This window comes from Triturus cristatus, chromosome 6, assembly GCF_964204655.1.
Source record: "Triturus cristatus chromosome 6, aTriCri1.1, whole genome shotgun sequence".
Taxonomy (NCBI): Eukaryota; Metazoa; Chordata; class Amphibia; order Caudata; family Salamandridae; genus Triturus; species Triturus cristatus.
In genome coordinates this window covers 1,216,531,962-1,216,559,344 of record NC_140589.1, presented here as the reverse complement: position 1 = coordinate 1,216,559,344, position 27,383 = coordinate 1,216,531,962, and the positions used below count along the sequence as shown (strand labels likewise).

The following is a 27,383-nucleotide window of genomic DNA, read 5'->3' as shown; positions in this document are numbered from 1 at the left end:
ACTTCTTTTTGACAATACTGCAACTTGTTCGGGGACACTTTATGCCCATTCTCAGTCAAATGGTTGAATAGTGTAACAGTGTCCTGTTTGTAAGCTTCCTGTGTTTTTTACGCAACCAACAAGTCGTCAATATACTGGACTAGGACTGAATTACAGGGATAACCAGGGACTACAGGTTATTTTTAGGGATCTGGTTGAAGATTGAGGCATTCTCCATATACCCTTGTATGGCTCGGCACCATGCCAAAACACGATTCTGCATCCTAAATGAGAAAAGGAACTGACAGTTCTCATGCCAGAGTAAGGAAAAGAAAGCCTGGCACAAATCGACAATAGTGAACCACTCAGTCTCACATGGAATTTGGAATAAAATCACAGCTGGATTCGGTACCACGGGACAAAAGAGAATGACTGTGCTGCTAATCCTTCTCAGGTCCTGCATTTTGCGGTACTTACCGCTAGTTTTCTGCAGCCCTTAATGGGTAAGTTACATGGGCTTCCCATTATCTCCTTCAAAATGCCTTGTTGTATCATGGACTCAATCACTGGTGTAATCCCAGCAATAGTTTCAGGGGTCAAGTTATACTGCAGGGTTTTTGGATACTTAGCGTTTGGCTTTACATCAATGCGGACAGGTTCAACTCCTTTGATGAGATTTATGTCATTTCCTGATCAGTCCCAGACTTCGGGTTTCACAGTATCTATAAGATCTGGGGACAAATCATCATTTGTCATCATGGGGAACAATCCCATATTTGGACCATGCTTTGCCAGTTTATAGGCAACGTCCTCATCATGAATCTGGACCTCCTAGCAGATTTACAGGACTTGAATCACACACCACAAACTGGTGATCTTCCTCAAAGGACCCTATTTTAACAGGCACCTCTTCTGTCACTGTGCTTGTTATTTGCTTGTTTGCAACTCCTACAACTTGGACTCTTCTGCCCAAGAGGGATAGGTTTGGAACTTCCGCTGTTCTGATAGTGGAACGGATAGCACCAGTGTTAATCAAAAACGATACGGGGTGCCAATTTACTTTACCTTCTATTAATGGAATACTCTGGTCTATCTCTAAGATTGTGCCTAGCACACAATCGTCCTCCCCCCTCAGGGACTGTCTTTGGAACAAGTCAGAGCCATACTCATCAGCCATTTAAATCATAGGGTACTGTTGAAACGTCCCCTGATTTAGGAAAGGATTCTGCTTTGTTTGAGACCATGGCAGGATTTCTCTGACCAAACAAAATGGAAATTACCCCTGATGAAGGGTTGTGTCCCGAAATGCATTGGGATTGATTTATGAAAAACATGATTCATGCTTTCCAAAAAGATGTATGATTATTGAAGAAGAAGAAAGAAGATATTTACTTAATGAGTAAATAAAACTCGTGAAGAAAAGTATATACTGATTTTTGAGGTGTGCTGAGTGGGGACGTTGTTTTACTTTTAGTGCCATAATCCATATGAGTTAAGCTCCTGCTAGTTATGTCATCCTCACCAAAGCATACACAGTAACTTTTCTGCAAAGACGTGGTCCTAGTCAAATTACCCTCATACTTCTTGGCCATTTATGATAATCTTTCATGAATCTGCCCTGCAACATCTTTACACATAAACATGAGTTCACTCTCTTGATAGGTATCTAGTTGGGAAAGAATAATGTACCCTAATATCATCTCATCCAGTTCAAATTTTAATTTGACCACATCCACTGTATTGTCTCTCACTGGGGACTGAATTTTCTCTCTGGTCACACCTGAGCTGTACCTTCTCCTGAATTTTCGGCTAACCTCTGGAGCCACTCGACACTCGGACCAGCCTGTTTTACAGGGGCAGTAGATGATATCTCTTGTCTGGGAGTACTTTAATTAATGTTCACCGGAGTACTATCCATAGACATATCAGAATTTAGTGATCCCTGAACAATCCCTCTCAGAGGTGTGAATCCTGCCTGGATCATGGTTGGATCTGCACTCGCAGCACAAGGGGTATTATATTTAGTCAGGACTAAAGGAGCTTGAGGAAGTCCTCCCTGTCTCTGGTCCATAGGAGTGCTACCTGTGGCACCCATTCCAAAGTGTGTTGTGTTCCCTGTCAATGTGGGGTTATACAGTGAGACAACGGGGAACTATAGTGACCAGGACAGTAATTGCATCTGGGGCATTCAAAGCAAACGGGTTGATGGGGGTACTAATCAATGTATTCTGTCGTATCACGTTAGACCTTCTATTCTTTGATGCAGTAGCTACTCCTAATCCCACTAACACCTGCCCCACTCATTCCCTCCTGTTGAGCTTCATTATATTGGGGTGGGCGGGTCAACAATAATGCATTCAAAGGATAATCACTAGAATCGCTATGACAGGCTTCAACCTCACTTTCCACATTGTCTGTCTTTTCACCCTTTTTCTTTTTCTTCTTCTCTTCATTTCCTTTCTCTGCCCCTTCGCTTGTCAATTCAGGGTATAGTCTAACTCCCTCTATCATGTAGGGTGTCTACTTCTTTTGTTCTGCATCCCATCTATCATCAGCATATGTATGCACTGCCTTTCTGGCTCTTTCCTGATATTTTTCCTACCATGAGCTGCTCGTTCTCAAGTATTAAGTGCTTCGTACTGTGCATATCTAGAAGGCGGTTTCATTTCGTATAGTACTCTCCTTAAATTTTCAATGATTCTCAAATTAAATGTGCCATAACATGGAAACATTCTTTCTCAGTGATCTTATGCCATTGGTTAAGCCAAAAGCATGTATGGAGCTCCACAATTATAGTCCTATAATGACCTGATTAAATAGCTGCTGTGATTTCCAGAGTTTTTCTAGCAACTTTTTTAATAGCGTGTTTTTAAGTGTATATCTGTGGGTTGGTGGGGCCAAATGTTTTAATTGGGTTATCATACTTTTTTAATTTTAGCATTGTACATTGCTCAGAAATGTTGCTGAGTGGTTATTGACAAAGAAATACAATGTTCGAGGCATGTGTGCTGTAGATACTCATGCTTTGCATAATCCTGCCATCTATTGTTGGGTCAGGATGTTTGCAAGTTGTTTTTCTTCGAAGAAGTCTTTTCCAGGCATGAGATCAGGTGACTCCTCCTTTTGGTGATATTGCACAGGGGCATTGACTCCATTGTTAGATTGTTTTCTTTCCACCATCGAGTTCGGACGTGGTTTGCGGTGCCCCGGTTCAAAACCATCCTTCGGGTTCCCCTGCACAATCCACTGTACCCTCGTCGGTATTGTTCTCGTACACGTTTCACTATTCGTAGTTTGTCAAATAGATCGGAAAACTCTCCATCTTCAGTCGAGAAGACATTGTGGGCGGCCTTCGGGCCTAGCCACATCGGTTGACTTCTACTCCATTCCGTATTAGCCAGTCTTCTGCTGATGGAACAGACTCCGTTTCAATTCTGTCCTCGGTGTCACTCCAAGTATCTGTGCACCGACCTGCATAAAGTCTGCAACTTGTGCCTCACACCGGAGCACAAAGGAGAGGATTGTGATGCGTGTCAATCATTCCAATCGAAAAAGACTTTGCGGGGTCGTCGGGCTTGACGAAGGGACATGCAGCAACAAAACATTGAACACCCTCCGGATATCTTCGGGGAAGACACCAAACATGAAGAGATGGAGGCGTTGGCATCGGAAGAGGAGGAGGCCTTCTCTATCCATGAATCAGACTCAGAACTGGAAATCAAGCTCGAGTCTGAAGACGTTCCAGCGGGACAAGGTGCCATGAGTACCAAAGCCACTTTGCCCCTCAAACTATCTTTGATTAAACAAAAGGCTTTGGCACCACAACTGCCTTCTGGCCATGGTCGGCACTGAGACGCTGCTTCCAATTCCCCACCCTTGGGCTTGGCACCAAAACAGTCAGTCAAGCCTTCCGGCTCGGGACCGAGTCGAAAAAAGACATCTTTGGAACCAAAACCTGCGGCTCCAAATGACAAAAAGGACAGGTCTTGTTCAGCACCAAGACCGTCAGCACCGAAATTAGAAGATACCATTCAAAGGCCTCCGGAACCTATCGTGGACATTATGAAGGAGAAACTGGACCCTAAGCAAAAGAAAATGTAGATTAATCCAGACACTAACATATATTGGCTAAAGGTGTGACACCTTCCAAAAGAAATATTATCTCAGAGGAAACTAGCTACAAAATTTCTCTAAAAAAGAAGAAGTACTACTAGTCCTATATCTCATAATCCTCAATCCCCTCCACCATCTTTACAACTACTACCATTGCCAGGCTCAGACACTTTACACATAACACCTCAGGGTTCTCCACACACACAGCCTGATATTGAGGATGATGATAATGACAGTAGTCCACTACCAACAGACCCATGGGGTGCAGAGACAAAATATTGATGCCAAAATATCGACTTACACTAATATCGATGCAAAAATATTGTGGGTCAAAAATATGGACAGCCAAACTATCGTGGTGAAGAATATCAACTTTGGGTAAGTAACATCGATGTAAAAAATATCGAAGTATTTAATATCGTTTGCAAAAATAGATGTAAATAATATAGATTTTGTATTAATGTTATGTTTGTTAGTATATATTTTCTGTGTGTGTGATGCATGTATTTTTTGTATGAGAATTGTTTGTATTTTTATTATATGTGCTGAATGTTTAGTAGTTACTAAAAAAAATTGTTTGAATTTTGCATTTTTGGTTCTGTAGCGGGTTGTGGGTTTATAGGGGAATAGGGTGGGAAGTAATTGAATTATATAAGATTTATTGAGTATTTTTAGTAGTTATTATTATATTTTGTTTTTATTTTGCGTTTTTAGTTCCGCAGCGGGTTGTGGGTTTATAGGGGAATAGGGTGGGAAGTAATTTATTTATTGAATGTTTTGAGTAGTTATTTTTTTTATTTTTTTTATTTGAATTTTGTGTTTTTAGTACCTTAGCGGGTTGTGGGTTTATAGGGGAATAGGGTGGGAAGAAATTTACTTATAGTAAATTTATAGAATATTTTTTGTTTATTAATAATTGTTGAATTGAGATGTTATAGTGTTGAATGTGTACATAGATTTTTTATCATTTATGAAATAATTAGTTGTTAATTATTTTAATTAAATAATTGGCAATTAATTATGTTAATTTTGTAATTATTGGTATTTCTATGTGCGTGTTGTGCTGTTTATAGGTGAAAATGGTGGGAAGGGTGGGAAATAATTTAGTTTTTAAGTGAAGAATTAATAATTAGTTGTTGATTAATTTTAATTAATTGATAATTAGTTATGTTAATTGAGTTTTTATTTTAGGTGTGTGTTGTGGTGTTTACTGGTGAAAATGGTGGGAAGTAATTTATTTTTAATAGAATTTATAATTAGTTGTTAATTAAAATTATTTAATTAGTAATTAAATATGGTAATCATGTACTTCATTGAGGTGTGTGTTGAGCATATTACAGTGTTAAAGAATGCGTATTCAATCAATGTTTATTAATTATTTTTATGCATAATAATTTTTTTAATCATTAATAATTATGGTAATTATGGAAATAAATAAAAATGTTGAAGGTTTAATTTATTGGTGTGGTGTTATAGGGTAGAAAATAAAATAAATATTTTTATGTAAAATATTTTTGTTTGTTCATATTTGCTTCTTTTAAATAAATATTGTTTATATATATTTTTGTTATAGATAATAGTTCTACCTTTATGTTATACGTAATTAATATATTTATTGTTAATGTTTAATATATTTAATCTGATATTTTGCAAATATTGTTTATTTATTTTTTATATTGTTTAATTGTTTTAACTGTTTAAATGTTAATATTTTTTGTTTCTCTGCTGTCCAACACTTTCCTTACTTTTGCACTCACTGGAGTGGGAATAGTCGTTTTTTACTCCTCCGCTATCCAGCACTTTCCCTACTGTTGCACTCACTGGAGTGGGAATAGTAATTTTTACCCCTCCGCTATCCAACACTTTCCCCACTGTTGCACTGACTGGAGTGGAAATAGTAATTTTTACTCCTCTGCTATCCAGCTCTTTCCCTACTGTTGTACTAACTGGAGTGGGAATAGTAATTTTTACCCCTCCGCTATTCAACACTTTCCCTACTGTTGCACTAACTGGAGTGGGAATAGTAATTTTTACTCCTCTGCTATACAGTACTTTCCCTACTATTGCACCCACTGGAGTGGGAATAGTAATTTGTACCCCTCCGCTATCCAACACTTTCCCTACTGTTTCACTCACTGGAGTGGGAATAGTAATTTTTGCTTCTCCGCTGTCAAGCACTTTCTCTACTGTTGCACTCACTGGAGTGGGAATAGTAATTTTTACCCCTCCGCAATCCAGCTTTTTCCCTACTGTTGTACTTACTGCAGTGGGAATAGTAATGTTTACTCCCCTGCTTTCCGACAATTTCCCTACTGTTGTATTTATTGTATTGCGAAATGTACATTTAATTTTTTTTTAAATGCCTAAATGTTTGAATTCATTAAAAAATTGTTATTTGTTTGTTTTAAATTATTGATATATGTATATATTTAATTTTTCATAATGTAAAAAATTAAATAAAGATAATAGTTAAATTATATTTAAGTAACTATATTTATATGTATACATTTTTATATTTGTGTGTTTATGTTTTAAATAAAGTTTATTTCTTATATTTAGTCAAAAAATATATAAAATTTCATTTATTTTGTGAATAATATTTTTAAGTCAATATTTTTTACATCTATATTTTTTTTTTACTTCGATATTTTTGTACTTACCTGTTTAAGTATAGGGAGTCAATATTTGTGTATTCTATATTTTTGAGTCGATAATTGTGTATGTCTATATTTATTTCATCAGGGAACCACCCATGGAGTGACTATAATATCAAGCCACCATTGGATAATGACCCTGATTTCTACCTCACATTCACAAACTTTAGTTACAGCACTTACAGCTTCTCCAACATGAAGTACAAGCTCTTTTAACAAAAGGAGCTATAGAACCAGTTCCATTACAACACCAAGGGTCAGGCGCTTACACACTGTACTTTCTAATCCACAAAAAGGACGGGTCCCTAAGACCAATATTGGACCTAAGGATGTTAAACCTGTACATACTGTCAGAACATTTCCATATGGTTACGCATCAGCAAGGGCTCCCACTTCTACAGCATGGAGAATTTATGTCCACACTGCACTTAAAGGACACATACTTCCTCATTCCTGTTCACCCAGCACATAGCAAATATCTCAGATTCAGTTCAAAGTACTACCGTTCGGAGTTGCTACTGCACCCAGAGTGTTCACAAAATTTCTAGCAGTAGTAGCAGCTCATCTCAGAAGACAACAAATTCATGTCTTTCCATATCTAAATGAGTGGCTCATCAAAGCCAGCACACAGCAAAAGTGCTTGCAACACACTGAGTCTACATTACACCTTCTCCATCAATATAAAGAATAACGCTACAACGGTGGACTAATGGTTCTGCACCTCACATCAGTTTCCCAAATTCAATGTTCCTCCGCACTGAAACCCCGGCACTAGTCGTTACGTGATGACACTGTGTTCCAGATCATGAAAGATGCAGCTGCAAATGGGTGTGCGCCAGGCAAAGAAGTCCAAGATACTCTTGTAATTTTGAAAAGTCTTTATTTTCAATTAATATTCTCCAAGTGTTAATTGTAGGAAGGTGGAATCTGACTGCATGGTTACCCCCACTTTTTTTCCTGGTGTTTTGCTGGATTTTGACTAGTCTGACTGAGATCCTGCTAATCAGGACCCCAGTTTTTCTGCTTTCTCCTCTAAATTGATTGCATGTACTTTAGGTACACTCCAGATTGTATTCTGGGATACCCTTATAAGTCCCTAGTATATGGTATACTATGTACCCAGGGAATAGGTACCCCAGAGGCCTCTCAGGGGCTGCAGCATGTATTGTGCCACCGCTGGGAGACCATTCAAACTGACACCACAGGTCTGCTACTGCAGCCTGTGTAAGGTGGTGCATGCACCCCTTACTAAGATATAGGTTCACTATATCTATTCTAAATCACTGCTCATATAAACCTATCAGTCACCCCTATGGCAGGCCTTATCAATCATCCTGAAGGCAGGGTGCTGGGTTTTATGTGAAAGGGTGCCCATGCATGAGCAGAGCCCCTCTGCAACCTTCGGAACCTATTTTCCAGGGTTGTTTGTGATGCAGCCAACCATATATATTTAAGTGCATTATATCCTCGTGGTAAATGCTAACTTTAAAACGGCTGCTTAGAAACATTTTGTGTTTGGTGTCAAACACCTTGGAATCATACCTCCCCGCCAGTAACTGGCAGGGGAGGTATGATTCCACCCTTCTAGAGGGACTTATCTGACACACGGGCTACCTGGTACCATCTTTCTCGACCTGGGCATCACAAAATGGATGCTGCCAGCCACAGACACAAGTCTGCCCTCCTGCTGCTGAGCCAAGCTTTAGCAGGGGAAGGCTTGACAATAGGTTTCCTGCCACAGGGAGGTGTGACCACCTCCCAGACAGGCTTTAGTGTATTGGGGCTGGGTGGGTGCACTCTGAGAGTGCTTTGAAGTCTGCACTGGGGGCACATTTGGTGTCCCTGTGCATAGTCCAGCTCAAACCGGATGCAGGAGCCATTTGCTACTGCTCTCGTGCGAAACTGGACAAAGGACATGGGTGTAGCCATCCCTCTGTTCTGACCCTCCCATAGGTGGGTCCCCAGAGTTTGTCCCACCCTTTCCTTGGGTATAAAGTAGGAACCTCTGACTACAGGATTTTAGATTTTACCTGGACTAAACTCTGCTACAGAAACCAAGTATTTCGACGATCTACACTACGCTGGATGACTGAAGAATCTCCCTTGGAGTAAAGGAGTTACTCCCCTGCAAGGCAGGCACCTTTAACGCATCTGACCGGTTTGAATCTCCCGAGCTCCTGAGGACTCCGAAGATTTCTGCAACACAGGAGGTGGGTTCCCGAGGTCTCTGATGTCAATCTGCTCTCTCAACAATTCTGAGACCAGTATCCCTCTTGGGGACCATGCATCCCCGCGTACTTTTGCAGCAGCATATGCTTTTTGGCGATCCCTCAGGCTGTGCTTTGGGCTACGTGTAGTCCTGACTCCTAGCACTATTTCCATTGAAGTTTTCCGGCCTACATTCCACAAGTGTTACGTGGGCTGGTATTTCGAGATTCAGCTCGAGGTGCCTTCACGATCCCTGGTCTGTTGGCCTGTGGCTCCCTGTGAGGGTAACTTTGACTTTCCGTGGGCTTTCCTGGTTGCTCCAGACGTGCCCTGACTCTCCTTAGCTTGGAGAGTCCCCAGGACCATGCTGGTCCTCACTGCAGCTGATTTCCTCTGCCCGCGTGGGTTGCAGTTGCCAAGGCTTGTTGGTGTTCGATCCGGACACTAACCTCCCAGCACTCGACATCCTTCGTGGGACAGGTCACCTCCGGACTTTGGTCATCGTCGACGTCTCCTGGTCCCCGTGGCTGCAGAGTCAAGCATCGCATCTTCTCACCTGTAGCACCAGACATCGGTGGGCATTTGTCTATCGTGCCCCTGGTCTCCCGAAGTGACCCAGACTCTGTCCCCTCTGCTCTCAGGTTCTTATCACCTTGGATCCAGGCTTGGATTCCACCGAACACTTTTCATCTTCCCGGCAGCAGCACTTTTCCGCATCACGCCATTGAAAACGACGAAGGTTTCCGATATCACTTGACCCCTATGCACCCGGCTCCTCTGGGATAGGTAACACGGGTATCTCCATACTCTCAAGGGTGCTGGCCTTAGAACCTTCTATGTTTGAAAGGGTTTGTTTAAAGTCCTCTCCGAAGTGTCCTTAATCTTTAAAATTCCAACCGCGACTTTCCCATAGGATTGTACAGAGCTCGCGCCTTTGTTCACACACTGCCCCCGATCTCCGTGTGTCTCCTGTGTCACTACTTTGGGTGGTTCCTTGGGGTCCCAGCAATTCTACGTGCTCTAGGCACTGTGTCTAGTTAGTCGTGGTTGTTATACCACTTTCTTAGTATATGGTTCGGTCTCCCCCTGGAGCCCGTTGTGTATTGTGTTATTTACTGTTGTTCTAGTGATTTAATATTGTGTGCTTTGTGCTCTAATCTCATAAAGAGGTTAGTAGAGAGTCTTTAGTAATAAATATATATATTTTATATATCTCTTGTGTGGTTCTATTTTCATTTGGTCATTCAAGAGGTTGTGATCTGGTAAAACAAGCTGCTTTACATTCCTTCGAGACTTAGCCTGAAGGCTGCTCTCCATAGCTACCACTAGGATAGCTTTCAATAAAGGTTGTCTTTAACCTAATCATCAATAAGGGTTGTTTGAACTGATACAAGGCGCCCACTTTAATTAGTGGACAGCATATATCAGGCCAACTTCTCACATTAATAACACCTTAATCTCAGCCAACGCATTTCGTTCTCAACCGAGAACTTCATCAGGGCTTAAGTCATAGCAGGCAAAAAGTTCAGAAAAGAAAAGGTGATGTGGTCCAGTGTAATTGCTCCAGTTTAATAAGCTAGAAACACAGGGGAATTCCCAGGGCAAGATAGTGCCTGACAAAGGAGATCCGAAAAGAAAGCTCCAAGCAGGACTTTCATGCAACTATTCGGAATAGTGCCTCATGCAAGATTACACATGCATCCCCTACCGGATGGCTTAGCACGTCAGTGGAATCAATCACAGGGTCAATTAACAGAGCTAGTGTTGGTAGACAGCCGCACCCATTGCTCTCTGCAGTGGTGGAAAGCACATCTCTCATAGGTTGGGGTGTCCATGTACAGAATCTAACAATTCAGGGTCTATGGGACAACACACACTAAAGTCTCCACATCGACTATCTAGAGCTTCTAGCTGTGATTTAGCACTAAAAGCTTTTCAGTCTCACCTCATAGGGTAAGTTGTCCTAGTCCACACGGGCAATATGACAAGCCATGTACTATGTACAGAAACAGGGGGGGAACACATTCTCTCCTACTATCACGCCTCTCTCAGACCATTTGGCATTGGGCAATTCATCACAGAATTCATCTTCTGGCAGAGCACCTCCCAGGCGTGAACAATCAAATTGCCGACCACCTCAGAAGGATGCGACAACAAATACATGAATGGGAACTTCATCCCCAGGTTCTCCTTTCATACTTCCAAAAATGGGGACTCCCACACATAGATCTGTTCGCCACAGCAGACAACTCAAAATGCCCAAACTGAGCCTCCAGGTTCCCACACCCTCTATCCAAAGGCTATGCCCTATGAATGAACTGGTCAGGGATATTTGCATACGCTTTTCAGCCTCTCCCTCCTTCCGTTTCTCTTTCGGAAACTCAGGCAAACATCACTCACACTTATTTTAGTGGCTTCCACATGGGCTCATCAACCATGGTTCACCACACTGTTAAAACCATCAGTGGTTCCACATTAAAAGCTGCACCTCAATTCCAGCCTTCTCACTCATGGAGAAATCAGACGCCCAAACCCCAAGGAGCTCAACCTAGCAATTTGGCTCCTGAAGTCATAGAGTTTGGATACTTAAATTTACCACCAGATTGTATGACAATTCTTAAAGAAGCAAGAAAACCTACCACCAGGGCATGTTAAGTGGCGAAATGGAAAATATTGTTTGTATATTGTAACAAAAACATTATTAACATGCTATATGCATCTATACAAAATATTATTTGTTACCTTTTGCACCTACAACGAGCTGGGTTAGCCTAAACATCCATTCAGTTGCACCTTGCAGCATTAGCCGCACATTTGCAAAACAGACAACACTTACCCTTGTTCAAGGTACCAGTAATTAAAGGTTGTATGGAAGGCCTTAAAAGTGGAATACCACCCAGGGTACCACCTGCACCAGTTGGGAACCTTAACATCGTTCTCACAAGGCTCATGGGTCCACCCTTTGAGCCATTACACAATTGTTCATTACAATTTCTTTCATGGAAAGTTGCCTTTCTAATTGCTATCACTTCATTAAGGAGAGTTGGGGAGCTACAGGCATTAACCTTAGAAGAACCCTTCTTTCAACTTCATAAAGCTAGAGTAGCACTTCGCACACACCCAAAATTCCTTCCAAAAGTGGTTTCTGCTTTTTATATTAACTAATCAGTTGAGTTACGTGTGCTCTTTCCTCAACCTGCTCCAGTGGCATAAAGGGCTCTTCATATACTTGATGTCAGAAGAGCACTATTATACTATATTGAGAGCACTAACAATTTTTGTAAAACAAAGCAACTTTTTGTGGCATTTGCTCCACCTCACAAAGGCAATCCTATCTCTAAATCTGGTATTTCTAGATGGATTGTTCAATGTATTCAAACTTGTTATGCGAAAGCTAAAATAACTTTATCTATACCTCCTAGAGCACATTCCACTCACAAAATAAGAGCATCCATTCCTTAGCTGATATATGTAAAGCAGCAACATGGTCTACTCCACACACATTTACTAAACATTATTGTGTGGACGTGTTAGCACGTCAACAAGCTAATATAGGACGAGCAGTGCTAAAAACACATTTTCAAACAACTGCAACACCTACCGGTTAGCTACCGCCTTGGGAGGGTACAGCTATATAGACTATGCAAAGCATGCGTATCTCCAACATACATGCATCGAACGGATTATGTTACTTACCCTGTAAGCATCTGTTGTTGGCATGTAGTGCTGTAGATTCACATGCACCCTCACACCTCCCTGGACACATGTAGTTGTTGCAGTTCTCCTTATTTACATTACATACGCATGGATATCTCTATAGTTCACTAACTTACTCCATTCTCACCCTCTTGCGGGAAAACAATCTAAAACAATAGAGGCGATGCCCATGCGCAATATCACTGAAAGGAGGAGTCACCTTACCGCGTGACTCGAAAATACTTCTTCGAAGAAAAACAACTTGCAAACATCCGAACCCTACACTAGATGGCAGGAGTATGCAAAGCATGTGAATCTACAGCTCTACATGCCAAGAACAGATGCTTACAGAGTAAGTTATATAATCCTTACTTCCTTTATTTAGTCCTGAGTATATTTCAAGAAGAAAAATCCTTATTTATACTGTTACATAATGCAAGAAGTCTCAACAACAATTATTTAAAACATTAGTACAATGTTTGTTGAAATTAAAATTGAGTTTAGCCTTGTATGCTGTTGTTAGTATAGCTTGTTTTGTAGACTACGAATATAAATGTTGCCTTTATCTGTTTATTGAAATGTATTGTTTTCATATACGAGTGCTTAATTTGTACCAGTGGTTGCAGCCAGGGGATACTGGCATTTTCTTTTAGAGATCGGTACTTCATCAGATTTTGACACATAGTATGAGGAAGAGAGAAAAAAGAGGAAACAAAAGTAGTATAAGAAAGAAGGGGTGAAAGAGAACCTGCAAAAAGTAGATAAAAAGAAACAGGAAGTGTAAGGTGGTGGAAGAAAGAGGCATGCGCTGGAGTAAAGACGAGACAGCTTTGATATTTTGCAATCCCTGCATTTAGCAGTGACAGCAGCGGGCTCCTGAGTAAAACTTTGGAAACCTGCACTTCTTGGTAAATATATATATTTTCATAAATTAAGCACTGTGTAAACACGTGTGCCACCTCTCAGCAGTTTCAAAGTGCATTTCCTCTTAATTACAGATGATAATAAAGTATTCAATTTTAGCGCTTACTGCCTCAAACTTAGTATAGTGTGATTGTTTACTTTGAAAAGTATGAAACAATTACTAACAAAAATGTAATTATAAATTACATGAGCACTTGCACTAACCCCACTGATAAAATCATGTGAATTCTGGTTCACAGGTCTCGTGGAGATTCCATCATACATCCTAGCATGTATTGGAATGGACAAACTGGGCAGAAGAAATACTTGTGCTCCATTCCTTTTGCTAAGCGCCTTGATATGCGGATCGATAATGCTGATTCCTCAGGTTTGTCCTTTACCAGGTCATTATCATTATTAAATGAAGTAGTTGAATGAAATAGTCGAGTTTCAAATCAATAAATTGATTGATTGATTGAAATCATATACAATAAGCCTTTTAATTGTAGGCCTTCCTCTGTTTATCACGTTTGAATGCAGTGTGCTTGTTAGGAAGTAGATCAGCAAGTTATAAAACGATGTCATCCCTAGTGTGGGCTGCACTTTGTCAAGTTTGTCATTAGGGAATCTATAAAATCTCCTTTAGAGCTCTTAGAGTTATCTGTATATTGTAACAATACCTGCAGTGTTCCTTTTATAGGAATTTTCAGCATTACCAAAGCAGGGAATGTGTTGTGATGCGCGACAACTGCCCTGTTACAGAAAAAAAGATTTTAAAGTATTTATTTCTGCATAATCTTCTATTTATTTATCAGTGGGCGACACTTCTTTATTCATTATTTTGGTATCTTTCATAAATTCACATGCTTGAATCATTCCCCGTCGTCGAGATGGGAGTTCCACGGTAAAATAATCAAGCAGCATTTAACAAATATCATAGACTATAATGGCCCTACGCCATGTTATTGATAGCCTATCTATGTCCTTTTTAAGAAAGGGCCTAATGTTGAAGCACAGCCAATCAGCTGTCAGTACCCTCTAGAACACTCCCAGTAGAGGAAGATTCCCTCAGATTTTCACTGCACATCGTGTCGAAGGGAGTCTCCCTGAGTGTTACTCAATTTCTACAACCTTTGGAAATTTCTACAGTCTTGACACTGTCGTACTTTAAAATTTGGGACCGCGTAGGAGGCAGGGCCCTACCCCTGTCTATCCCGGTATTAGCGAACCGCGAATGGTCAATGCGGTATGTACAAGTGCTTTGTGTAACGTTTTAGCTATGAATGCACTATGTATACGTTATTATACATCACTACGTGGGTTCCATCTTAGAGCGGTGGCCATCTTATGGTTGCCCTCACATAGGCTACATATCATGAAGCAAATACGGGCCTTTAGAGCACATGTGCCTTCCTTTGACTTCTCTGTGACCTGGGCAGCTTGGCTCCGCTGCCCCAGGTCAGTCCGGTCTCACGAGCTCCCCGTCCCCTGGCCACCTGTGATTAGCATCAGGGTTTGACACACCATAAAGCCTTTTCATCCTACGCAAGCCTCCAGCTAATCTCTTTCACACCTGACTGTTCCTGCTTTATGGCTTGTTTTCCAAACAGGAGATGCTCATGTTTATTGGGGCCTATCGATAGCTGATGTGGGATCTGAGCCTTGCTGGGTAAATAATTGTGGGCTGGCTTAACTGGAATGTGGGATGGTCATCATGACTCTGCCTTTTCGTTTGAAATGTATACATATGAATGACCATGCCATAAAACAAGGAATGTGTGCCTGAAGCAGGATATTTTGTATTTAAGGAGAAGCCCGTTTCTGTAATTTTTAGCAGTCTCCTGAGAACATACACGCTGTTGTACTTCTAGGATACCTGTGATTGGTCTGCAGCCAATAAACTGATCTTTGACTTCACCCAGAAGACTCTGTGTTTCTGTAGGTCTGAAACAGGAAGAACCCGAAGTAATAGGGTGTGTTCCCCTGCACCGCTGGGCTTAAAATTCCCAGTACTTCAGTTGGCGCCCAACTCGGCGCGATTTCAGCGGTACCGGTCCAAGCCAGAGGTTCGTGAGGAGCTTCTTGTGGAAATTCTGGAGGAAGGCCGCCACTTCATCGACCCCTGCATGTCGACGTGGTCCGAAAGTCTTTTCTGCGAGGTTCTCCGCGTCCCGACGGCTACGAAGGACTGCTGCCCTGATTAATCGCCCTGTTTTGGACCCTTGACGATTTTGGTAGAGCGAAACAATCGAGAGAGTCTTCTGGTGATGCCATTGATCATCGATATTCAGTTAAATATAAGTGGAGCGTCTCCCAGTTTGAATTTGGTATCCTTCGGGATTATTTTGATTTGGAGTTTGCAAACGCCAAAGCCAGAGGACTCGTGTATTCACGAGACTATCGTAATCGATAATCCTTTGAAGTTTGGAACTAGACTAGTGAGCGAAGATGCCTGGTGCTAGTGTATTTGGAAGATTATTTTGTTTGGGTTGTGGAAGGGATTTCCAGTTAGAGGATTCATGTCCGGTTCCTCCAATTGGAACTCCAACTTATGAGCTTTATGTAAAACATGGTGTGGGCCCCATTGCATACAATGAAGTATGGATCCGATACACCAGAAAGGACGGTGTTTTAAAATGGCCCCAAAATGGTAGTTTCGATACAGATATCTTAGATAATTTGGAAGTGAAATTGTTTAAAAAGAAAGCCCAGCCGGCGATGTTTGATTCTTTCCGCCTATGGCGAAAGGAAGCCAAACAGAAGGAAATTAAGCTAGCAAAAAGGAATAAGAGAGAAAGAGGTATGTCAGTGATGCAAGCAGCTGTGCAATTTAAAGATAATGAGGAGGAACAAATGAATGAGCAATTGCACAGACAGCGCAAACTAGGGATTGATAAATGTTACCCTGTTTTGTCACCCCTCGTGCAAGATGAGACAAAAGAGAATGAGAAAGATTCCCTAATGTCCCATTTGCTAAGTTCGCCATGCGCAAAATGCCACAGCACCTCCACAGCTTGTAAATGCGCAGCCTCCAGTAAATATGCCGCAAGCCTTCCCACAACCGCCAGCTCCTCCTCAGCTAGCTCCTATCCCTGCAGTGCAGCCCTCTCAAGGGCCGCCAGTTTTGCTACCTGTTGCCCCTGCGCTTCCTGCGACTTTGCCTAGCACGCCAGCGGCCTCCTCTGGCGCTCCTTCTTGCACTACCCCGGTACCTGTATCTGAATCCGTTTTTCTTCCCTCTGTCTATCCCCCTGTTTTCGCCTCAACTTCTCCTTCAGCACGACAACGACGAGCTAATGTAGTTACTAGTTTAATGTCGCCTCTCTTTGGATCATCTAGTGCGACTCCTGGCTTATCAGCTGCCTGATCCTGAAGAGAAAAAGACATTAGATCATATGGCGCGTTGGTGGATTATTTTTTCTTCACTCTATGATGTGGAGTCAGTTGTTGACGTTTTTCACCAATGGGATGCCCCGAAACAGAGGTATGTGTTCGAGAAAATGTGTGAAATCCTCTGTGAGGAATTGGATGATCATGGTAGAGATCCAAACCCGCAGGAGTTGTGTCGAGTGAGATTCGATTTTGGAAAAGGTACGATTGTGGGCCCCGATGTAAATAGAGCAGTTGCGATCTTATTATCGTTGAGGAATGATGATTGTCAACAGTCGTTGTTTGAACAAGATTTCCCTGTGGGGAGAAAGGGAAAAGCGCAACAATACCCTATGAGAGAAGTCCCTCCGGTATGGAAGGAAGCTGTTGCGGCTAATGCCGCTAATGGTATTGCTGCTATGCCAGCTCATTTTCAGCGTGTTTGGGTGCATGTCCCTTGGAAACGATCTGAAGTAATAGCGCTTAAACAGACATTGCCTGACCCCCGTAAAAACCCTGCAGGATATTATAAGGAGTTATCACAAACTACAGGATCATGTATCATGAATCTAGCTGACATTGATATGTTGTTTGGAAATGTTGTTCCACATCCTTTGTGGGGGTCAATTCGTAATGTAGATCACGATGCAGAACTAGGTGCTACATGGGCTAATATTATTGCCGCAGACACTAGACAAGTTGGTGGTGCAAAACCTGAGCCTCTGGTAGCAGAACTCCCTGGCAGAATTATTACATATATGAAAACTTTAATGCCCGCGATGCGCGTAAATTGGGATAAACTATCCGCATGTAAGCAGAAGAAAGATGAGCCAGTTTCCGATTTCTTCACCAGGTTTGAAGAAACGTTTATCGACCACAGTGGTCAAGACATGAGCACTGAAGGTGGCCAACGGTTATTTGTTGATAAATTTGTGCAGAATCTACTTCCCGAGTTGTGTAAGAAATTAAAAGACTCAGAAAGTTCCTTGCCTGTTTCCTCTTCAGCGCAAATACTGGCTACTGCACAGTATTATGAAAATAGAGATAAAGATGAGAAGGATAGAACAGATAAGAAAACGAAAGAACTGAAAACAAAGGTCCTCTTGCAGCAGGCTTATCCACCACGTGGGGGACAGAATAATTATAGGCAACCACAAGGTATCTATCAGCAGCCCCAACAATTTCAGAATAACCAGCAAATGAATGGGTATTATCAACCACGAATCCCTGTAGGTCCCAACCAATGTTCATATTGCAAAGAGGAAGGTCATTTTAAATATAGTTGCCCTAAATTAATGCAGCGTAACAGTAATGCGTATGGCACAAGAGGTAGAGGTGGTCAGCAAGCTCCTAGAGGCAGAGGGCGTGGAAATGTTCCCCAGAACGCGCGTCCTCTTCTGCCTCAAAATACCATAAATAGCTTTGATCAGCAAGCCAACGCGACTGGTAATACAGCTCAGTACTACAATAATGATTATTATGCAGAAGACGACTATGTAGAAGATAACGATTACTAGGACAGCCGTAGACAGAGAGAGGGAGTTGTTTCAGTGCCAGTGGATCAGAGTGGACCTTATGTTAAAGTAACTACAGCAAATGTAACGGAGCCCTTTCTGCTGGATACTGGTGCTGCAAAGAGTTCAATCATGCATTCAAAACTCCCTGGCGCGCCTTTGTCTGGCGAAATGAATGTTTCAGTAGGTTTTTCTGGCGCCCCAGTTAGGAACCCGATTTCTAGTCCTATGTCACTTTCTGTTGGACCTTGTGAGCTAAAAGCACCCCTCATTCTAACGACAGGTTTTGGTGAAAATTTGCTAGGCTTAGATTTGCTAAAAAGATTGCATGCGACGCTATATTGTTCTCCCTCAGGAGTACAACTTACATTAGGCAAGAAAGTGATTTCCCCGATGTATTTGTCTAAAAATGCAATGCCACCTGAATTGTCATCCCTTCCGGATGTCCTTTGGGCTACTGGTCCCAATGATGTGGGTCTTTTGGAAATACCGCCATATGTGGTCACTTTAAAAGCCAATGTCAGATTGCCACGTATTCCCCAGTACAAGATCTCCAACGAAGGTCAGAAAGCATTGTTAGCAATTGTCAGTGATATGATTAGAAGGGTGTAATTGAAGAGACAAGAGGTAACGTTTGCAATAGTCCTGTTTTACCTGTCTTAAAACGAACGGACCCTTCACAGCCACCTGTTTACAGATTTGTGATTGATCTTAGAGAGGTAATAAGATTGTTGTACCACAGTTTCCAGTTGTCCCTGATATAACTGCCTTGTTAACCATGATTCCAGCCTCCGCTGCATGGTTCTCGGTTATCGATCTGAAGAATGCTTTCTTTAGCATCCCAATTGCAGAGGAGAGCAGAGACATTTTTGGCTTTAGTTTAGGAGGCCGAAGCTTCCGCTTTAAACACGCTCCCCAGGGCTACTGTGAAAGTCCATCAATATACAGTCAGGCTTTAAAAGTGCAGCTTGATGCACTGGTTTTACCCAGTGGCGCTATCCTTATTCAGTACGTTGACGATTTACTAATCGCCGCGGATACTGAAAAGATTTGCAAAAACGCTACCTTGTCATTGTTGCATCATTTGTCTGCCTTTCATCACAAAGTGTCTCTCTCAAAGCTGCAATATTGTCGACAAGAAGTGACCTACTTAGGTCATCTCTTATCGAAGGAGGGAAGGAAACTGACCCCAGAAAGAATTCAAGCCATTGCACAGTTGAGTGTCCCAAGAACACAGAGAGAAGTGCGTGCTTTCTTGGGCATTACTTCATACTGTAGGCATTGGATTCCCAATTGTTCCTTGTTGGCAAAACCTTTGTTAGCATTAACATGCAAAGACACACCGAATCCTATTCCATGGTCTGAAGAGTGTCAGAAAAGTTTTTTGGAAGTGCGTAATGCATTGTGTTCAGCTCCTGTGTTGGGTACCCCTGACTACAGCAAGCCTTTTACATTGTATGTTCATGAGAAAGATGGTTGCGCATTATCAGTGTTAACACAGCCTTTTGGCGATAGACCGCGTCCATGCGCATATTTTTCGTCAACCTTGGACCCGGTAGCGAGGGCATTGCCAAGTTGTCTGAGAGCTACAGCCGCCGCAGCTATGTCTATTCGACAGTCTGCTGGCCTAGTAATGGATAATACATTGATTGTTATGGTTCCACATGCTGTGGACACATTGTTAAACAAGACCAAGACACAACACTTAACTAGTGCGCGATTATCTGGTTATGAGCTGACACTGTTAGCAAACCATATACACATAAAGAGATGCAACACGTTGAATCCAGCTACACTATTACCAATTCCAGCAGACCTAGATGAGATTGAGCAACATGATTGTCTGTTCAGAACAGAGGAAGAGACGAAAGGAAGAGTAGATCTTAAAGATACTCCCCTGACTGAGTGTGATGGTACTTTATGGGTGGATGGTTCGTGTTTCAAGCTTCCAAATGGTGATACAACTGCTGCATATGCTATCACGACTTTGCACACGATTGTGGAAACTGCGCGTGTGCCACAAAATTCGGCTCAAGCAGCAGAATTGATTAACCTTATGAGAGCATGCGTGTTGTCTGAAGGAATGAAAGTGAACATATATACGGATAGCCAGTACGCCTTTGGCGTGGCTCAGAGTTTTGGGCGATTGTGGAGAGAACGTGGGTTCCTGACTTCGCATGGAGCTAAGATTCAGAATGGCAAGTTGGTGAATGATCTCCTTGAGTCGCTGACCCTACCGTTACAAGTTGCGATTATGAAATGCAGTGCGCACAAGAAAATCACTGATGATGTTGGTCGTGGTAACGCGTTTGCTGATGAAGTCGCGAAAGAAACAGCAAAAGATGTGAAGACTCGAATGTATGTTGCAGGCCCTGCAAGATGGGTTGGTGATGTTGGAATGTGTGAAAACACAATAGAAAGTGTAAAGTCCCTTCAAGCTGAAGCCACAGAGAAAGAGTTGAGCAAGTGGAGAGAAAGTATGGGTAAGTTGGATGAGAATGGTTGTTGGATTGATCTGTCAGAACATAGGCGATGGTTGTTACCTGATGCATATGTGCTTCCAGTGGTTACTATGGCACATGGAATGGCACATATCAGTACGAAAGGAATCTGTAAGTTGTTGGCTCCAGTATGGCAGAATGCTGGAATTCCCAAGTGTGCAGAGAATGTGGTCAAGAATTGTATGGTATGCTTGAAATACAACCCTGGTAGGGGAACCCCAACTCCAGCTGGTCATTTTGCGCCTCCATCATATCCATTTGAAGTTTTGCAGCTAGATTTTATCCACATGGAAAGGTGCAACAACCTGAAATATGTATTGGTGGTTGTTTGCGCTTTTTCAAAATGGATAGAAGCCTATCCCCTAAAGGACAACACTGCTCTATCCACAGCCAAAGCCCTTGTGTAGGAATTTTTCCCTAGGTTTGGAATGCCAAGAATGGTGTGGAGTGACAATGGGAGTGAGTTTGTGGGTCAAGTGATGAAGAATGTGTGTGAGGGATTAGGGATAAAGCAGAAGTTCCACGCTGCAAATCACCCCCAATCAGCTGGATTAGTAGAGCGCTACAATGGCGCTCTAAAACTCAAGCTGGCCAAAATTCAAGCGAGCTCAGGTCTTAAATGGCCTGACGCTCTGCCTCTAGCACTCCTGTCCACCAGAATGACTGTACACTCACGAGTGGGACTTAGCCCATACGAGGTTATTTTTGGCCTCCCGGCCAATGTATGGGGTGTGCCAAGACCGGCGAAATTCAGTGAAATCGAACATCCAGTACTGCTTGATTACTTGTACGAATTGACGGCTAAATTGCGTGTTTTACACCAACAGGTGCACGATACTCTTCCCCAGGCCTCTGAAGCTCCAGGACACCCTATCGACCCTGGCACGTGGGTTCTGGTGAAAAATTTCCAGCACAAAAGCAACGATGAGCCTCGTTGGATCGGCCCTCATCTCGTACTTCTGTCTACAAGATCAGCTGTTCGAGTAAAGGGGAAGAAGAACTGGATCCACGGCGCCCACGTTAAAAGAATCTCTTTGCCTCTGCCGTATGACCAATGGGTCCAGGAGGGTATCGCAGACTCTGAAACAGACACTGTACCTCGTTTTGTGCCGTTCAGTGATGCACGCATAAAAGGCACAACTTCAGCACAACAGAGTGACGATATTTTGCAAGAAGCTGTGCCACCGTCAATTCGATTGGACACTACAGAGCCTGAACTCTTGTTCCAAGATCAGACAGTACCTGGCCGTTTCCACTACAATCTAAGACTAAGGCCTATGGACAAATAAGTATTCTTTTTCTTTTACCTTTTTATTTTTTAGCTCTCCCATCTGAAGGACTTTCTTGATTTTTGTTTTTCGAGCCACCATCCGGGTTCAGCCGCAGGGTCGCGGTGCCAAGACTTTGGGGTACAGGCCGAAGACGTTAGGTCAACGGTTCTGGTTGGTCTAGGGCGTTCCCTGGACTGACAGGCGTATTCCTTAGCAGAAGATACTCACCCGCCGCGAGCGGCACGATTGGAGGATGGAGTTTTTCAAGATGGAGAGACTCGCTGAGGAAATGAACTTTAAAGCAAGAATGTGTAAAATAATGAAGAGCAAACATTTTGTATTTTTATGTCTGTTTATATTATGTAGTATGGTAGTGTTTACTGTAGGATTTGTATTCTTCTCCTCTCAAGAGCCCATTGCACCCACTGTACAGCCTATACCTCCTCCTACTGTCTCCTCACACTCTTTTTACCCTCTGCCTGAACATGAACAAGCTAGACGGTCTGAGTTTGTAAACAACTCGTTTATTCAGCTCCTACACCAGCACCAACTAGTCATGAATACAACCAATTGCTGGGTGTGTGGTTTAATGCCACATACCATTAATAAGGGTATTCCTTATCTAGTGCTACCGTTTAGTTACAATGGATCGTCATGGGCATTCCAGACCATGTTTCTCTTTGCTCTAGATGCGTACTCCCCGCGACAACCGCGTTCCATCAGACCTAGTACAAATAATAAAGCCTTAATGAAAGGAGTTGCCGATATGAGCAGAGATATCGATGCATACTCATCTATTCCCAAAGAAGAGTTGAGAGCTTATGTAGGGTGGAACGCAACGGGGTATAGTATTAGTCTGGGTGAAATACAGCGAAAAATCTCATCCCCAATCTGGGTCGTACCCCACATAGGTCAGTTCTGTTTACAAGGTAATGGTCAGAATCCTAGAGCTCAACTGGGGAGAAGTGACTGTACTGAAACGTACACTTTTCCGTCACAGTTTTCCCCAGCGTTTTTGGCTGCCAAGGGTACATATTTTGTCTGCAATGACCGAGCATATACATGGTTGCCCCCTGACTTCTCGGGCACATGTTATATTGCAAACCTGCTACCGCCAACATTCACTGCTGCCTCCGACTATCACAAGACCAGAGTTGTGAGAGGCGTGATTAGTAAAGGAGGATACTGCCGGTCAGGAAGCGGGAGATTTCTTTTTGGGTTTCCTGCCGTTTTGGGGACCTATGGTCAATAGTAGGAACCTGAGACAACTGACTCGTGTGGTTGAATCCACTGTTAATGTTACGGCTGGTGCCCTTGGTAATTTGACAGCTGAGCTCCAAGCGGATCGCCTCATGACTTTGCAGAACCGCATGGTTCTAGACGTCATACTTGCAGACCGCTGTGGGGTATGTAAGGTTATCCAATCTAGTTGTTGCATTTTCATACCAGACAACGCTCCAACAGTTTATCAAGCCATCTCCAAACTACATAATATATCTGAGTCCATAAACGTGGATAAAGGAGATTGGTCACTGGTGGGGTGGTTCTGGGAACTGATATCTGCCTGGGGTTGGAAAGTTCTGATGGTCATTGGAATGATCTTAGCCATCCTTTTCCTGTTCTGTCTGTGCATACAGTGTGCTCCTGTGATATGTGGCCTCTGTGCTACATTATGTGTAAGGAAACCTGTATCGAGGGACGAGCTAAGTAATAGGATGATGCTACAGCAACATCTCCATGACTTCGTGAATATTGACCTAGACTCGGATTGAAATGAGTATAGTTATTGCCTATGTAAGGGCAAAAGGAGGGTCTGTCGTACTTTAAAATTTGGGACCGCGTAGGAGGCAGGGCCCTACCCCTGTCTATCCCGGTATTAGCGAACCGCGAATGGTCAATGCGGTATGTACAAGTGCTTTGTGTAACGTTTTAGCTATGAATGCACTATGTATACGTTATTATACATCACTACGTGGGTTCCATCTTAGAGCGGTGGCCCTCTTATGGTTGCCCTCACATAGGCTACATATCATGAAGCAAATACGGGCCTTTAGAGCACATGTGCCTTCCTTTGACTTCTCTGTGACCTGGGCAGCTTGGCTCCGCTGCCCCAGGTCAGTCCGGTCTCACGAGCTCCCCGTCCCCTGGCCACCTGTGATTAGCATCAGGGTTTGACACACCATAAAGCCTTTTCATCCTACACGAGCCTCCAGCTAATCTCTTTCACACCTGACTGTTCCTGCTTTATGGCTTGTTTTCCAAACAGGAGATGCTCATGTTTATTGGGGCCTATCGATATCTGATGTGGGATCTGAGCCTTGCTGGGTAAATAATTGTGGGCTGGCTTAACTGGAATGTGGGATGGTCATCATGACTCTGCCTTTTCGTTTGAAATGTATACATATGAATGACCATGCCATAAAACAAGGAATGTGTGCCTGAAGCAGGATATTTTGTATTTAAGGAGAAGCCCGTTTCTGTAATTTTTAGCAGTCTCCTGAGAACATACACGCTGTTGTACTTCTAGGATACCTGTGATTGGTCTGCAGCCAATAAACTGATCTTTGACTTCACCCAGAAGACTCTGTGTTTCTGTAGGTCTGAAACAGGAAGAACCCGAAGTCATAGGGTGTGTTCCCCTGCACCGCTGGGCTTAAAATTCCCAGTACTTCAACACCATGTCTGACAAAAGAGGCCTTTTCCACTCATGTTAAACCTGTGGCAGGAAAAGGGTTAATCTGGACGATCCACATAAGGAGTGTATATATTGCCTCCACCCTAAACATGAGGTGAGGGAATGCAAGATCTGCCTTACCTCTTCCTCAAAAACTCTCAAGGATAGAGAGGTAGCGTTGCTTTGTGGCTCCAGAACACTAAGCATCAAACAATTTTGTCGGATGAAGAGAGTGAGAGATCCTCCACATCTCAGAAGAGAGCCAGGTTGAGAGACAGTTCCTCGGGAGAAGGTAGGAAACACCATAAACCTTCTCAGAACACCATTGGCTCTAAGAGGAAAGAAGGTGTGAAGTACTCCTCAGAACCTGCCTTGTCTGTGCCCTCCACGCCTTCCAGAAAGGACAAAGACTGTCCAAGGGCCTCCTCCTCAGATCCTATGAGGCAAAAAACCATTGTCGACGACATTACCACTCTTGTCGATGACGATAAGTGTGACATTGTCAGCACCGTCGATGATGGCTACTGTGTCGACGACAGCAATACTGGCTCTTATACCGTCTACGAGAATTTCACTCTCTAAGAGCCCGTCAATGTGGGGATCTCCATCGACGACCGTCAACGTACTCCAGTCGACGAAGAAATCATCCATGAAGATGCCGTCGGCAAAGATACCGTCGACTAGTGATTCGGCGGCGAGCGATTCGGCAGTGGGTGTCCCTTAACAAACACCCTATCAACGAGCACCCTATCAACGACCACCACATCAACGACCACCACATCAATGACACTACCGTCAACAGCAATACCATAGACCATGTCGTCGACGACAACACCGTCAATGAGGGAAACTGCCCTTCCATCTATGACTGTTCCATCGAAGCCACCGTCGACTAGGGTTACTCGGGTAACAAAGGTTACCAAGACTTGCTTACGTACCACAATGGCTGAGTACAGTAAGGTATCACTGTTGAGCTCATCACATCTCTTAGACATACAGGACTTTGATGAAGATGATGATGATGATGGTGTTTTTGGTAAAGCTCATAGTCCATCAGAGCTGCACGTGAAATGTCAAGACGACGAGGATGCGGCTTACCATGAGGAAAGTCAGTACTACCAGCAGAGTTATGTGGTTCTACCTCATCATTATCGTCAATATGGTTTTCAACCAGAACCACGTCCCAGAGACATGTCCCACCTAGCGCCTTCTCTGATACAAGACCTGCAGGCGATGTTGACAGATTACAGACAGCGGTTTCTGCCGCAAGGAACTGAACCTGAGAGACCACTACCTCAGGTGGATCCGCCAGGTGCGCCAGTTTTGCCACCTCCAGTCACACCTGTGATTTCTCCTCGCCCATTACCAACAGGCCCTGTCGCAGGGGATACTTCTGCTTCGGATGAAGAGAGAGAAGAGGGTGAGCTCCAGGATCCTTCCTCTGCACCAGACACTTGGGAGGACTATATCATACCAACGACCTCCCCTCCTCCACACCTACCATCAGATTCTACCTCAGAGGACATTGGAGGATTTCATAATCTGATGGAGAGAGCATCCACCAGGTTTCATTTACCAATCATGGTCAAACAAACGGATTGCTTCCTATACGATTTTAAGGAGAACACCAGGAAGTCTGTGCGCTCTATAGCCATTATAGAATATATATGGCAAGAAAGCATTAAGATTATGAGAACACCAGTCACCATACCTCCTGTACTCCCTCGTATTGAGAAGAAGTAACGACTCTGGAGGATTCGCCTTCCTGCCTCATAGGACATTCCAGGCTAAATTTGGTCATCTCCCAAGCGGCGCAAAGGAGATCCAAGAACCCTGCCACCCCAATTACTACTCCACCAGATAAGGAGGGACGCAGGATGGACATTCTTGGAAAGCGCTTCTCCACTATGGCTTTAGTTATTATCAGGGTGGCTAATGCATTAGCCATCATCGGCCGCTATGACTGCCAGATGTGGTTGGATATGGGAGCTCTGGTGAAACTTATACCAGATGATAGAAGGCAGGAAGCAAGAAAAATTATGTTGGAAGGAGAAACCATTGAATGTGCCCTTGATGTAGCCAACACTGGCTTTTGACAGATGGTGGGTCCCACCATGCTCAGAAGACAGGGGTGGTTGATGGCCACCACCTTTAGGCCAGAGGTGCAGACGAAAATCTTGGCTATGGCTTTTGACTTGGATTCCCTGTTTGGAAAGCATATCGATGGGGCACTTTTGGCGATCAAGACGGATACAGACACAGTAAAATCATTAGGCATGATGCTGTATCGTAAAGTGCCATTCAGAGGGGCTAGAGGACGAGGTTTTACCTCAGATAGAGGAGGTTACCAGAGAACCCAACAGTATTAGCCTTATCAGCCTAAATACTGTCAAAGTTACAACCCCCCAGCCTACCTCCAGTCTTCGACGGCTGGTTTTTCTCGCTAAGGGGGCCGCAAAAGAACACCTTCGCAAGGTTGTGACTCCAGCAGGAAACAATGA

General features: G+C 43.1%; 1 protein-coding gene across 1 annotated transcript in view; it reads left to right on the top strand.

The window, feature by feature from the left end:
* The window catches only part of SLC22A16 (solute carrier family 22 member 16), a 315,817-nt gene that overhangs the window by 222,739 nt on the left and 65,695 nt on the right, over positions 1 to 27,383 (top strand). Inside the window, exon 5 of the mRNA XM_085612126.1 lies at positions 13,814 to 13,941. Within this exon, the coding sequence (XP_085468252.1) occupies positions 13,814 to 13,941 (128 nt within the window). The remainder of the gene's footprint in view (positions 1 to 13,813; positions 13,942 to 27,383) is intronic.